Here is a 16,529-nt window from a genome sequence, read left to right on the forward strand (position 1 = left end):
TAAATATAAAGCATAGTGGAGAAAGATTTGGAAGTATTTAAATCGGAGAGACTTGGGTGCAAATGCTGACTCATTCTTTTCTAGTTCTGTGAACTTGGACAAACCACTTAATATCATCTTCCCAAACTGTAAAATGAGGAAAATAAGGCCGATGCTTGCTGGAACGCACTGGGTCACCCAATACATGGGAGCTACTGCTGTTTTTGTTATTACTTTTGGATTTCACTTAACTGTGGAAACACCAAGGTTCTAAACTAAATCAGAACTGATATACTGATATGGGTTTACACATTAAATGGTGCAAGAGGCAGCCACTAAGTATAACCTGCTATATTTGTATTATATGGAAATAGATTCTTTCAGTCATTTGGTGAATATTTAGTGAATGAGAACTTCATTTTAGCTCAGCAATAGAGGTGAAGCAGCAAAAAACTTAGTTACTTCAGTCATGGGGCTCAGCGTCAGGTGGGGAGACAAACAGACAATTATCATTTGATAACAACTGCTATGAAGTTTGGATGCGCAGAACATTAGGAGCACCCCAGCACATCACACAATGCCAAATGAGCATTATTTATCTCATACTCTATGGGTACAGGGCCTAGATGAGTGCGCAGTTCTGCGCCTGGACCAGAGCCAGACTTGGTGGGGATGGAGGTAGAGTGGGAGCTGGCACCCCAGTGGATGCAATGGTCTACTTGAGTCTTGAAGAATAAGGAGGAGATAAGCAAGTGATGACAGCAGAGAAGAACATGCCACAGCGAGGAAACAGCACATTGAAATGCAAACTGGGAGAATGCGGTTGGCCCTCTTCAGGGGACCTGACAGAGTTCAGTACGAGACAAGTAAGTTAGTTGGGGAGGAGTAAGCTCTAAGACTGGTAAGTACTAGACAGGATCTATCAGGCTAAGACAAAGGCTTTGGAAATGTTTCAATAAAATATAAATGACAAGAAAGAATCATATTTATTTAATCCGTTATTTGATCATTTGTAATTTAGAAAAAGAGATGGTTAAATCCAGTTTCTTTTTTCTAATCAATTGCCTATTATTTATTAGACAGGATGTTATAGTATTTAGTACTGCCGGGAGAAATATAATTAAATTTCCTCACTTTGGGGGCAATTTAATTTGAAACTTAACATCAAATTAAATGCAGCTATTCATCACAGCTGTCTTGTGCTGTTTTTTTTTTTTTTTTGCTGCTGTTGTTAAAGAATGAACAATTTTCATGAATATCACATTAAAACAATAAAAACATGCTGTCTTAATGTTTAATCTTCAAAAAGAGATGATGTTAAATTGATATTATACATGGCCAAAAATCCATTGCAGGGCTGAGATCAAAGAAGATCATGTACTTGGAAAGGTTTTAAGTCCCCAAATCAAAGGCCACTTCAACTATTTCCTTCATGAACCAGTAAAAAAGAAAAGGACAAATCAGTAGATGTAACTGATTGTGTCCTTTGGGCACTTTCAAAGGCTTCTGACAGCTGTGTCAGCTTCAGAGACACAGAAGGTGCTGCAGAAATGTTCCCCCTGCATCCTCTCCATTGCCGGCTAAGGACAAATTTCTTTGCCCCCAAAGAAGGCAACTGAAAAAGAGACTTACTTTTTATTCCTTAATAATTTAGTACATTTGCTTACAATCCCTACTAGTCACTAGCTCTTCTCTGGGAGCTGCCAATACAAACGTGAACACTTTACAACTCAAATCACATGTCAAGACTCGGCTTGAATGTGGTTCTCTCACTGAGGTTCCTTGATCACCCCAACCAGATATGATCTCCCTGAGCTCTGAACACCTCAGTCCGTTATTCATTTCTTTGTATAGCTCGCAGCACAAGCAAATGTCAAAAGTGAATTTGGAGGTGTGTATGTGGCTTTGCCATCTATTACTGCGTATTTCAGAAAAATCACTTTTCTTACTGAATCTCAGTGTTTCTCATCTGCAAAGATGGGGTTATTTATGTGGGAAGAACGAATTTTTTTAATTGCCATTTTTTGACTGTGGTAACTAAGATTCAGAGAAGCTAACTAGTTTATCTAAAGCTACAAAACTAATAATCAAAATATTTCTAACAATCTATGTCTTGCATGTTTTCTATTATATTCCAATGATCTCCTTCAACACTGAATCTGGGAGGGTTGTAGAAAAATTCTATTTTAATACATACCTGCTTCATGAATCTCTTCTTTTCCAGTATATGAGGAAAACACCTGCCTAGAAAACTTGTACTGTTGGTCTCGAAAATTATTTTGTAAGTAGTCCATCAGCATGACGTAACCAGACTGTTGTATTGTAAGAACATCACAAAAAACAGCCAACTGAAAAGAAGATAATTTAACATATAACATATCTACTTCCAAGGCCATCAATTAATGCTTTAATTAAAAACAGATATCCTGTAGTAAAATTTAGAAAAATCGTTCTTTTTAGATTTCTTCAAATTACTTCATTGTTTTGAATTTCCAAAATTACCTGGCTTTCAGAGATGCTCACTGTATCTTTAAAAACAATCCAGTCAACAGTGTCCATGCAGGGAGGAGACGTCAGTGAGCCATTGTAAGTGTAATACTTGTCAGTTGAGTTTGGCAGGAGGTTCAGCAATATGAACGGATCTAACGCAGCCTGTTTCCCTACAAGATAATAACACACATCTCAGCAGAATCCCAACTCTGGAACTTAGCTGTTTGAATCTATGAAACCGAGATAGGTGCTTTGTTATGCATTTATTCAGACCTGAAATTTCAAGAATGCTTTAGATACATTTAAAAAATGACAAAACTGGCATACTCCAAATTTTCTTACATATGTCACTATGTAGTGATAGATGCTTCATCATTACACAAGCAAGATGCTAGAGAGATTATTTTATACACAAAAGATATTCAGAAATCATATGACCACTTCAATAAATACAGGAAAATAATTTGATAAGATTCAATATCAGTTCGCGGAAAACAAAAAATCTTATTCTGATGATTATCTTCAAAAGTCCATAACTAAACATCATATTTAGAAATGACTTATTGAAAACTTTTACCCTAGAGATCAAGAATGAGACAAAGATGTCCTGCTATCACCATTTCTATTTAACATTAACTGGAAGACTGAGCCAGTGCAATAAAGTAAGAAAAAGAAAAAAAATAGTCATAAAGACCGGAAAGGAATAAATGATAACATTATAATTTGCAAATAAAATGATTGTGCATGTAAAATATTGAAAAGCATTACAAACTATTAGAATTAATACGTGCATTTAGTGAAGTCACTGCACACAAGACCAATATGCAAAAATTTATTTTATTTCCATTCCCCTTACTTTTAGTCTGTGTGTGTCTTTAAATCTATTTCTGTATAACAGCAGCAAACAATAGAAAATGAAACTTAAAACAATATAACTTACAATAGCAAGAAAATACCAAATACAAATAAATCTAACAAACTATGTGTACAACATCTGTATTTAAAATTATAAACTTTCTTGAGAAAATAAGATAAAAGCTAAAAATAATGAGAATTACCATGTTCATGAGTTGGAAGATTTAGTATTGTGAAGGTGTCAATTTTCTCCAAACTAATTTATGGAGTCAATGAAATCTTAATCAAAGTCCCAGGAGGATGTGTGTGTGTGTGTGTGTGTGTGTGTGTTAACTGACATGCTGATTTTAAAATTTAATTGAAAATACAAAGAAAAGTTAAGATACTCTTGAACAATAACAAAGCTGATGAAGTTTTTGCTACTAGGTAGGAATAACTATTATATAAAACAATAAAAATTATGATAGTGAGAACTTTATGGAAAAATAGACAAACAGATCCTGGCAGAGAATGGAATTCAGACCCACACTTGATTTATGACAGGAAAAATTACTATGCTGTTGGACTAGATAGCATTTTCAATAAATGGTACTGTATCATTTAAATACCTATATGGAAAAAATGAATCTTGATTCTCTACTTCACACCAAATTAGTTCTAAATAAATTGCACAGATTGGTTCTAAAAATAGATCTAAATATGACCAGAATAATAAAGCTTTTATGAGGAAATAGAGAAAACTCCAAGTGGAGTGAAGCCTTTGCAAGATTTTTGAACCCCACTTTACTCTTTAGAAAATGAAATGACTGAACTAGATAATCTTAATAGTCTACTCCAGCTCAACTCTATGAACACTGAACATATCCAGAAAGATTCAACGAAAAAAAATTATTTCCATTTAAAAATTAAATAATTATCGAATGTTAATTTTTCTGCGATACAAAAACTTTTGAAGGAAGGAAAGATGCTGTTAATAAAGTTATAGACAAATGTTTCCAGTCTGAATTTAAGACTAAATATTAGAAATAAAAATCTATTTGATTGAATTGACAGTGTTGTATATACACAACCTAAATCTAGTTTTAATCCATTAGAAAACTAAATTAACATTCAATAATTAACTTTTAAATGGAAATAATTTTTTCTTTGACTCTTTCTGGGTATGTTCCGTGTTCATAGAGTTTAGAGCTGGAGTAGACTAAAAAGATCAATGTTGGGAAAACATCAGTTGATTACACTGGAGAATTTTCTAGACTGTAAAGTAGATTTAATCCAAGAACTCTCAAAATGGAAACGTTTAACTGTAAAAGACTTAACTTATTTAGTTTGGACAGATCATATCTAGCAACATTCAAATAATATTGACCCGTGTTTCATATGTGTTCTGAAACATATAACTAATATAAATAAATCTCCACTGTATAGTGGAACAAATTTTGTGGACAGACTAGCATCTAAATTCTGGCTTTACCACTTACCAGCTCTATAGTCTTAGGTGTCCTTGCTGAGTATATTGAAACATTAAGTGTCTAGTGGGAGAGTTGATAGGCATGGATGATTTTATTTTTTGGCAAAAGAGGTGGGAGGAAGCTGGTACACAAGTAGCAGGGTAGAGAGACAAGATAGATGGTGTAATGGAGGGCAGACTAGTATGTGTTCCCAGCCAGTGCAAGAGACTATTAGTTCTGCTTCTAAGTTAAGAGTCAGGATATAAAAAGAATAAAATAACATGTGATCCATATTCTTGGGGAGGGTATTATGTGACAGCAGTGGCTTTAATGAAGCATCTCTCTCCATGGCTTGCAAACAGTAGATATTAATAAATAAACTTTAATCAGCATGAGCAAATTGGTTCCTAAGCTCATGTGATCATCCTCCAAAAGACCTCCAGAAATAACTGAAGATATCTCGAGAGAAAGTGGCCAAAGTGCCCCCGTTACATAAGTTCAAACTAACCACCTGATGCTAGCATCACTCTTGTTCTTACAGGCTGGTACAGGACCTAAGAACATTCAGAATTCATTTTTCATACAATTTTAAGTGTAGGAATTCATACTAGCTGCCTTCTTTCAGTCTCAATAAAAAATACTTTCTGACTAAATGAGAAAAAATGAAGTGTGGCTCTTGGCATTCAATGTTGAATTTTGCAATCTGGAGGGAGATAACAGCTTCATTTTGCATTTGATTGCACTTTCAAGAAAAATGAAAGCTGCACTGCAGGAGGTCATATAACCCTGACTTACGAAAAGTTCAGTCAATTCAGGTCCTCACACGTAATTGACAAAGATAAATCAATCCTAGGCCAGGTTTCAGCCTTCAAGAAAAGGATCTACATGAATTTTGTTTCTGATTTCAAATTTTACAGCTTCCCAGAGAGGAATAATGATCACTTTATTGATAATTCAGGGCAGCATTAATACTGTATATGTAAATGCTTAATAAAAATAAAATAATAACAATAGGTTGCAGTCTCTTGCCTGTGTTGTCAAAAGCATTTGTTGTGACAAATTACAAGGGCCATGAAATAGTCAGGAGAACCCTATCAAAGTGTATTGCATCTTGTCGTATGTAAGCATTTATCTTCTTCCAAAAATCTTGTCATGTTGGTAAAGCAAAGGGCTTATCAAGGAAAGCACTAGGGAATAAATTTTAACTTGAATTAAACTTACCTTTTCAACTTAAAACATAATTTTTATAATATTAACTAGTTTCAAATTATAAATTAGAGTCTTTAACAAATGTTCAATGCAGAGACAGAATAGATAAATACATTTGAAATGCATGATGTAATTAGATTATTTTCAAAAGTAAAATTAGAAAACTTCAACTTCCTACTTATACTATTAACATTTTATGATTTTTATGTGACAAAAATTTATAAGTTGTTCTGTAGTGAGAAATGAATAAATTATCAAGTGTGAAAATTAAGAGGTTGCTCTTTCCTTTTGGAACAACTGATTTTTGTAATATTGTAAAAATTCATATACATTCAAAGTAGAATCTGGAAGGAGAGTCCTCCAAGTAGCTTACCAAAACGACTAACATTCTCGACTCCATCAATAATTGCTTTGTAATCCAAATTTTCTTCTAGTCCAACCTGTTAAAGAAGAATGACAGTCTAAAAATGGGATAAAATTGATTAACTGTTCAATAAAATATAAACGCCAGTGATTGCCATTTTAAATATTCAACTGTAATGTTCTCCAAAGGCACTTTTTTTTTCACAGCAAGGTAAAAACAAAACAAAACGAAAAAACTTTTAAATCTCTTAAATTTTCTGAGAAAAGTACATTTTAAAATGTTATGATTCACAGTCACTGCTATAACATTATGATGCCTTGCATATATAAATAAACACACCTATACACTCATAAGACAGTTTGCTCCAGGTGGAAGTGATTTAACCAATAAGTAAATACAAGAGTCCTCTTTAAACATACTGGCCAAGGAGTTCTCTTTGAAAAGGACTCTCAGATATCATTCTACTTGTGAAGTCTTCTATCTGTTGCAAAGTATGTCTTGACATTTCACATCAATATTTCATGTGATTAAAAAAGGAATTAAGTTAGTGTTAAATCTCTGTATAATGATTACCTCAAATAAAATGGATAAGGCTCTTAACTTCCCTTTTCCTTTAACTGCTTCCTCAAAACTTGAAAACCGGTCTGCATCAAAGCAGTAGATTTGCATCTGTAAATGTAAAAGTGATGGCTTTATTATATACGAAGACTTCACAAAAGTCAAAAACACAAAATAACTTACCAACTCAATCAATTCTACATGAAAAATCCTATAAGCGATATAATTCTATATTCTGCATATTTTCAAAATATTTTATCAATTATATGTACATACAATTACATTTACTATCATTTATCATCCTGCAGTGAGGAAGGAAATACAGACACATCTAGAACTGAAATTACCACTTCGAGATTACCAGGCAACCTTGAAGTAATAATTTATTAGAGCAATTATCAAATGTAATAAATTATCGAATGTTATTTCAACTATTTTGTTGGAATTCTTTCAAATAAGGTTTCATTCTTTCTTGACTGGACACGCCTTTCTTGATGGTCTGAGTTACGATTCTTGGACATTTATTGTCATACACTCTATTAATAGTGAAATCTCAAGGCCTCTCTGCTTCTACCTAAAAAACACCAAAGGATTTTTAAGTTCCTTTTTTAAGTCTCCTCTCCTGCTGTGAGGCTATCTCTTGTTAATTTTTATTTCAGGCAATATATCTATCGATAACAGCCTCTAACTTATAATTTGGTGTTCCTCGTGTTGTGGGCTTGGGAGTCAGGTAACTCAGCTAGTTTATAAGTGTAATTACGAGAAGAGCAGAAAGGCTCTGAGAAGATTAATGGTTAGGGCTCTGATCCGAGAAATGGCAGGTGTGAAGTAGACGACAGCAGAGGATCACCTGCCTTGGGTGATCACCAAAGCCTTTCTAAGCTGACCCCTGAAGGATGAGCAGCTTAAAAGTTTACAGATGAAAAGGCAGAAGAGATGAATGTGTGTTCATCAGAGGGACCGGCTCTGGGAAAGGCCAACAGGCAAGAAAATATGAGAAACGTGGGAAATGGGAAGTAGCTTGTTGTGATTTCAGCTGAGCATAGGTGAGAGAAGAGGAGAGAGAGCAAGCTGGAGGGGTAGGCAGGGCGCACACCAGGAAGGTCTGTGAGGCAGTGCCTGCCTGCAGTTTGGTCCAGTGAGCAAGGTGAGTCCTGATGCATTTCAGCTAATGGGGTAGGGAGGGGACAGGGGAGGGTGCAGGGCTGGGGGGAAAGGGAGTTGAGTGGAAGAGATTAAGACAGAGGGAGGAGACCACTTCAGGGCCATTTAATAATCCAAGTAAAAGACAAAGGTGGTTTGAACTTTTTTCCGACCTCTCACATCATTTAGGAACAGAATTGAGAAGACCTGATTGTAGAATGTGAAGACATTCTGAAAAAAGGGCAAGTCGAGGATGTCCCTTAGTGTCTCTGCTTGCACAATGACAAGGGGAGAGTTTAAAACTGACAACAAACAAACACCACCGAGAGATGCCTTTTCAGATAAGAAAAATATATGAGCTTTATGCACAGATTCTGTACCATTTATTTTGAGGGTTCAGAGCTTATGTTGCTAAGAGATTTTCTTGACTTTCATCTTTGTACTAAATAAGTAACAAGGTCAGAGCGGTAAACTCTCAGAAGTGTGAATGTTATGTGTTTAATGAATTGGCTTTTATTTCATTGGCAAACCATATTTGATACATGTGCTTTTCTTTAAGAATATTTCGTATATTAAAAAAAATAAATTATAAGCTCTAAATTTGAATGCGCTTATCCACATTAAAAATTTTTAGCCCTTTAAGAGATAATTCACTGTAGTCTTATTTTTATTATCAATAAACATTTTGGATTATAAACTAATACTGTTTTATTAAATGTAGTTTCGAAAATACAGGAATTTTAAAGGAGAAAAAGCACTCATATGCCATCACCAAGAGAAAATCACTGTTAACATTTTCTTGATTTCCCTCAATCATTTTTACATTAGTAATAATTTATTCTCTTGTTTAATCCTCATAGTAACTTCAGAAGGCAGGTGCTATTACTCTTTTGTCAATTTTGTCAATTTCACAGGAAAGAAATGGAAGCTTAGGTAAATTAAATAATTTTAACAACGTCATGTCTATAATAACTGAACGGTGAAGTCAGTCTTTAAACCTAGTCCATTTGACTCAGACTCTGTACTGTTGGTCACTAATTAGTTTTCATGTCTTACAAAATTAAAATGATAATACCATACAAATTATTTTATATTGATTTTAAAAGCATTAGTATTGTTAAAAAAGTAAAAAGCTTTAATATCTTATGATGAATCTTTTTGAGTAAATTAATCAAAACCATGATTTTTACAAGATCTATAACATTCCATCATACTGTATTTAATCATTTCCTTTTGTTTCAACTTTTTATTCTTGTAAATAAATCTTTGCATATACATTTTTTGAGCGTATCTTCGTTTTTTTTTAGACTAAATTGCTACAAATTGAAATGGTGGGTATTGAGAACAAAATATTTAAAGTTCTTGATAAAAAACAAGCAAACTGCTGCCCAGAAAGTCTACCAATTTATACTCTTTCATGTATTGCAGACATGTATGCAAATGTTTATTTCACTGCACACTCATTATTTATTGTAATTATACTTATTTTCCCAAAAAAGCTGAAAATTTTTCTGATCTCATTTTGCATTTCTTTGATCCTTCAGTATGTTGATAAATTTCCCTTTCTTTTCCTACTGAGATATGGAAAATTTTTATTCATTCCCTTACTCAATAACATTTATTGATCATCTATAATGTGGCACTCTGGGTTATTGGGAAGTGGAAAATCAAATATGTCTATTATTGACTTTAATAAAAAAGACAGACATTAACAAAGTAAAAAAATATATAACTGTATAAATTATAAGATTTTATTACAAATTAATCGAATTATATGTTAAATAAAATCTCAGTGATTTATAAAATGAAATAGTAACCAGCAGAAGTATTCATTACCTCAAGTGGAAATTTTTGTCCTTCTAAACTATGTTCTGATCCTTCGGATGACATATTGCATTTCCCCCAGTGAAAAGTTATCTTGCTTGCTTTGAACACCATTTCTGAAACTCCTCCACTGAGATGGTAATCATTAGTAAGATTAATTTCCACTAAAAAAAAAATAATAAGCCACACACACAATAAAATTGCATCTAAGTTTCTGAAAACAAAGTTACAAATTTCAACTAAATTTTCTTCTATTAAAATACGTTAAGGAAATCACTTATTTGATAAATTAAAAAAATAATTTGCCGTTCTAGAAGGTGAATTTGTAATTGTACAATACACCTAATGTATCTTTTTGCCATAAATATAAACTAAACCGAAGATCTTAAATGCTGTAGGACCCTGATAGCAGAAGGCAGCCAGTCCACCTGCCCTATTTGTTTGCTCTGCTTCCCTAAGGCATTAATAGATAGGAGACAGAGTAAAGGGAGAAGGAACAGAAGAGTGGAGAGAAGAATATCGTCTCTTGGGAGTATGCCCCCCACCATCACACTTTCAACTCAATTCCTCTCCTTATCCTTCCAAATACCACCCCAGCCTTCATCAAGCTCCAGAATCTGTGGTAAGGAAGGAGGAAACCCATTCCCATCGAAGGGGTTTTGGCTATCTCATGTGTTCACTCTGAGTGGCGACTTTCAGAATCTTAAACTCTCTTATTTTAGTTCCACAGTAGGTATTGTCTGATCGTATTTTTTGAGTCATCTGGAGACTCATGATTCTCTTGAGAGCTTATTGCAATATTTTTTTTTAAAGTTTAACTTATTGGGGGTGATGTTGGTTAAGAAAATAATATAGGTTTCAAGTGGACAATTCTATAATACATCATTTGTATATTGCTAACGCAAGACTTTAATGTCTCTCAATCAGACTTAGTCTTTGTTCCATCAGACAGAAACCACTGTTGGCATTAGGGAGTGAAGCTAACATACTGGCCAGACAACTAGAGATAGAAATTTCCATTAATAATTATAATCATATAAGAACAAACACAGTAACAATAATGATCAACATTTATTTATCACTTTCATTGTGCCAGTCATTATGCTAAGTACTCTACATGAATTAAACATTCAATCCTCACACAATCCTAGGAAGGAGACACCATTATCATCTCTATTTTACAGAAAATGAGATTGAGTCACAGAAAGTAACCTGCTCAAAGTTTTACAATATATTTTAAAAGCCAGTACTAAACCCAAAAAGTGTGGCTCTAAAGATCAAGTGCTTGACCACAGTCTACCTGGAAAAATAAAGCAGAAATTACGTGGCTTACTGCTTTGTAACAGCCTTCAAAACCTATAATGAAAATGTCAAGATTTGGGGCAATATACTTTTATGTATTTAATTAACAATATATCATAATGTAAAATTTGTCTTAATTATTCATTTAACAAATAGTTATTGTGTACTTATTACATATCAGACACATAGAAAAATTCCTATCCTTATGATATTTAAAATTAAATTACTACATTCAAATAAGTACACTACTAAAATATGGAAAATAGAGAAGAAATTTACTAATGGTCAAACCAGCCCAACTTGGTTACTATTATAATTTTGAATATTTTTTCCTAATCTTTTCTTCCTGAGTATATTTGTTTTTATCTAACTTCCTGATACATATACAATTTCATTTAAAATATAGTTTCAGAAAAGGAAAGATGTTCATTTTTAAAAAACTATTTTGTCCATCTAGCTTTTACTGAAATTTTTATAGTATTATATTTTACATGTTTTTTTAAAAAGATAGTCTCAAAAGAAAAAAGCACTTAATGACTACTTCCTAAGGATTGGATGTAATTTAAAACTTTCTATATAGAAGGGCTAGTAATTCCTTTTCTTAAAATTCAGTTATACTTGATTGCTTTTCTCATATCCAATTACTGAATATAGTATGAGGCTGAGCAGACAAGATCAAACTATAATGCCCAAGAAAAGGAAATCCTGATGGGCTAAGTGATTAACTGGTGATGGACTTATTAAGTTATATTACATTATCTTTATCACATTTTCTAGTGAAAGCATCATCATCGTTATATTTCTGAAGAACATAATGTGATGACAGGTCATTTTATTTTTTTGTACACATTTCCAAAATGTTGTCTAAACTTTCAACTTTCTGTGCTCTACTTGGTTTTGTCTCCCTAAAATTTCCATCCAGTTCATAGTATATTATTCAAAGAAAAATCAAATGAAACTAATCTAAACATATTCTCAGTTCAATAAACATAATGAAGTCATGAACGAAATGCAAATATTTTACCTGTTTTCCCAGTGTTATGAATGAATGTGTTTTCCAAAGATGTTTTATCCCAACCTTGAAATTTGAGTTTCTTAAGATTTACATTTACTTGTGTAAGATCTTCATCAATATTGATAGGAGATTGTTTGGGGCTATTACATGTTGGATATTTCTTGCCCCAATTTTTTTGATTCAGTGCTCCTAGGAAAAGAAAACAATAAAGTTAGGTTCTTAAGTTACCATGAAAAAGCTAAATTTTATATTATAAAGTAGTCAATCTATTATATTATAATATAAACACTAGTAGGGAAAATAGGGACAGCTTTAAACTAATTCACAAAACATTTATACCTAGATTCAGATTCTGGGTTTTAATACGATACAATATACAAAGAGGCCTATAGAACAAACACAGCAAGTGCAGGGATCAACTTGGCTTGCTTTAGCCATCACACTCTTCCAAATCAATAGAAAGCCTAATTGTTGTATAAGGTAGCCAGTCCTAGCTCAGGGTTCCAGTGTTAACAGTGTCCAGATGACAGACCTCCTTAGCACTCTCCAAGGGGGTAGGCCCCTTCAGACCTTCTCTCACCTCTGCCACTGAATGATTTGGTTTAATTTCCATACACTCAAGAGTCTTATTTATAGAAACATAATCACCTGGCTATCCTTGAAATATCTCTTTTTCCCCACCCCACCCTTTCTTCTGGTCATAAAACCTACTAGGTCTTATTGTTTAACAATAAGAAAAATGGAACAGGACTTTCTATAAAGATTTTGGCCTATGGCGAAGGGAATGCTCACCTGTTCCACAGAATGAACAGTCCTTTAAACCAAAACAGCCCTGTGCTGCTTTATTTCACTTTTATCTAAAACGATGACCCATCTCTCATTACCTTATTACATTAGGACATTATGTAGCTAGCACCCAAGCAGTGTTAAGAACAGGTATGTTTTATTGAAAGGTCTATTAAAATACACGAAATGTTGCAAGTCCGAGTCTTAAACTTTTCTCTGGCTAAACTCTAGCATTTCTGCAACCATGACATTAAAGAGCAAGGTGAAAGCACAGTTTTCAAAATATATCCTTGCAAATGCTTTTCTTTCAGAAAGTAAGTATGGGTAAGGCCAAGATTTTACATGGTTGATGCTTAGGGAAATTATAAGTAAACAAACCTTCCGTAACACCCCAGCCTATGACATGTACTTTTTGTAATAAGGAATCAATGAGGATTGACGTTCACGCAAGCTCTTATAATGTGGCAAACCTAACTTTGCATAATTTAGCCCAGGAAAGAAATAGTCATTAGTCACACCATGAAACGGCCTACATAGCCAGAGAAAATTAGGTAATTCATCTCCTAGTGAGGCATCTACCAAAATCAACAGGTGCTGAAACTATTTTTTTTTTTTAATTTTAAAATCTAGTGTTATTCCATGAGTACTTGAGTACCAAATGCTTTAAATACTCACAGTGATGCACATGTAGACTTCTAGGAATAGCTATAAGGATTTCAGTAATACTATATTAGTTTCACCGTAAAGGACATTGGCATGAGGACAGGAAAACACTGTTTGTTTTACTAATGTCAATGCAAGTGAAGCTGAGAGAGAAACTGCAACACGATTCAATAAGGCTCTCCGTATTGCTTAAATTTTTTAATATAGTGCAATAAATTCCAAGACACTTAGCAAGAGTCTCATAGTCACGGTACACACAAACATAAAAATTCAAGTTAGTATCACTGCATATGATTTATAAACATGCTATTTCTCATAGCATTTAATAATCATCTCTATTTGGATCCTATTTTGGCTTATCCACAACTGAACACTGGATTTCTGCCCTGAAACCAGCTCTTCCTACAATCTCTGTCATCCTTTAATTTAGAAGTCATCCTGATGCCTCCATTTCTTCCTTAGCAAGCCCTTTTGGGTCTGCCTTCAAATCATATCCCCAGTCAGACCATTTCTCATCTCTACTGTTAGCAGCCTAGCCCAACCCCTTGTCATCATTAGCTTAGGTTTTGATATTCTACAAGCAGCACTGTTATCACCTACGAGATTGTTAGGAGAGTCAGGTCTCCACCGTAGCCATACTAAGTCAGAATCTAATTTTAACACAATCCCCAGGAGATTTACATACACATTAAATTTTGAGAAGTGATGGCTTAGACATCTCCAGTGCCCACTAATTGGTCTCCAGCTTCTTCTGCTCTTTCCACAATTCTGTTCTCCACTTATATGATAGGCAGGATTCTGAGATGGTCCCCCAAATTCCCACACCCTGTTGTACATGCCCTGTATAACCCTTCTCACTTGAAGATGGGCAGCCCCTGTGAACATAATGGGGGTAGTTATTCCTTTGATTAGGTTACATTATATGGCAAAGGTGATGGGGGAGTCCCTGATGTGATATGTTATGTTACAGAAGGCTCTGTCTTGGCAAGTTGGAGAGAGAGTGATTCAAAGTGTGAGGTTCCCCTGCTGGCTTTGAAGAAGTAAAGTACCAGGTTGTGAGAGGGGTATGTGGCTAGTGAGTAGTCCCAGGCTGAGAGCAGGCAAAAACAAACAAACAATAAGCCAGTCACAAAAAGACAAATAGTGTGTGATTCCACTTATATACAGTATCTAAAGTAGTCAAACTCATGGAGACAGAGCAGAATGGTAGTTACCAGGAGATGGGAGGGAGGAGAAAAGCAGAACTGTTTAATGGGTAGAGTTTCAGATCTGCAAGATGAAAAAATTTTAAAGATCTGTTTCGCAACCATGTGAGTGTACTCAACACTACTGAACTGTACATTTAAAAAATGGTTAAGACAGTAAGTGTTAGGTTATGATTTTTTTTTTTTACTATAGTAGAAAAATTGGTTAGGATGACAAAAACAGACGAACAACGAACAAACAAAAATCAGGGACCTGGACCTCCATCTTGCAACCACAAGGAAATGAATTCTGCCAACAACCTGCATAAGTGTAGAACAGGACTCTTTGCTTCAAATAAGAACACAGCCCAGCTCGTACCTTGATTTCAGACTAATGAGAACCTGAGCAGAGAATCCAGATAAATGGTCCCTCCTCTCTGGCCCTGAACCCATGAAATCGTGAGATAATAAATACTTCTTGTTTTAAGCCACTAAATTTGTAATAATTTTTTATGCAGTGTAAGAAAACTAATACGATCAGTATCTAAAGTAATCTATTAAAATATATATCAGATTGTGTGTCACTCCTTGGCTTAGGTCCCTCCAATACCTTTTCATCTCACTCAAAATAAAATATAAACCCCTTACCATGGCTGGCAGATCCCATATGACATCACTGCTCACATCCTTTCTAATGTCATTTCCCGACGCTCTGTGGTGATCACTCTACTCTAGCCATGCTGGCTCCTCTTCTGTTCTTTGAGCCTAAGGGCTCAGTGCTTGTTGCCACCTCTTCCTGGAATGTTTCCTGAAGTGCTCAGCCTGATGCTTGCAAGGCTTTCTCGCCTACCTTCTTATTTCAATCAGGTCTCTGCTCGCTGAAGAGGCTTTCTGTGAACATTCCATATAAAATTCGCTTCCCTCCCTTGGGCATTCTCAACTCCCTCTCTTTACCTTACTTTTGTTCTCCTAAGATATTAATTATGTTTATTTGTTCGCATACTCTTGAACCTAGAAAAAAGCCCTGGACATAGTACATATTTTATAAACATTTGTTGAATGACTAAATCAGACAAGAAATGATGTCTTTTGTTTTGAGTTTGAGCTCATAGGGCTCTAACATGAAATGGCAACAGGAAAAAAATGACAAACAATAACAAATTTTCTAAACTCAGCTACGGGTAGGTACATTTGACAGTTATATGACAATTAATTTTGTTGAGTATTCCCTACTAAACTTCTGAAGGATATCAAGAAAGACATTCAGGCCAACCTAAATGGTGTCCAACATTTTGTAGCATGATGATTCTGAGTAACAAGTGCATTGTGTTTAAAGTGCATTGAATGATTATACTGAGTGTGGACCTAGTTTAAAATACCTACTAAATCATGGTACCAAGTACAGTACAGATTCAAGAAGCCTCCTTAATTTTTGTGATTAAAAGACAAAATAAAAAAGCTAGAATAGGGAAAACAATTTTTTATGAAAAAGCTATAAAACGGAAAGTCCATAAAAAGAGATCTTTTAGTGAAAAGGCTATAAAACAGAAAAAGTCCACTTGAGATTCTTTTTGCAAAGGACTCTGAAATAAGGTTGTTTCAAATCGTTGTATGTAGAAAACCAAAGAGAGTACATTAATAAAGTATTAAAATTGTGCACAAGGTTGAAACTTAGATCAAAGAAGCATTCAATATATTTTACCTGTCTT

At 34.3% G+C, this 16,529-nt stretch overlaps 1 protein-coding gene across 4 annotated transcripts in view; it reads right to left on the minus strand.

Annotated features, from left to right (window-relative positions):
* Nucleotides 1-16,529, minus strand: part of PTPRZ1 (protein tyrosine phosphatase receptor type Z1) — a 162,564-nt gene that overhangs the window by 59,373 nt on the left and 86,662 nt on the right. For all 4 annotated transcript variants that reach the window (XM_039860686.1, XM_039860689.1, XM_039860688.1 and 1 more), the window contains exons 3-8: nucleotides 12,197-12,376; nucleotides 9,883-10,034; nucleotides 6,919-7,014; nucleotides 6,355-6,421; nucleotides 2,482-2,639; nucleotides 2,177-2,327 (exon numbers count right to left, since the gene is read on the minus strand). In XM_039860686.1, the coding sequence (XP_039716620.1) occupies nucleotides 2,177-2,327; nucleotides 2,482-2,639; nucleotides 6,355-6,421; nucleotides 6,919-7,014; nucleotides 9,883-10,034; nucleotides 12,197-12,376 (804 nt within the window). The remainder of the gene's footprint in view (nucleotides 1-2,176; nucleotides 2,328-2,481; nucleotides 2,640-6,354; nucleotides 6,422-6,918; nucleotides 7,015-9,882; nucleotides 10,035-12,196; nucleotides 12,377-16,529) is intronic.

Source organism: Pteropus medius, unplaced genomic scaffold (genome assembly GCF_902729225.1).
Source record: "Pteropus medius unplaced genomic scaffold, Ma_sr-lr_union100, whole genome shotgun sequence".
NCBI classification, from domain to species: Eukaryota; Metazoa; Chordata; class Mammalia; order Chiroptera; family Pteropodidae; genus Pteropus; species Pteropus medius.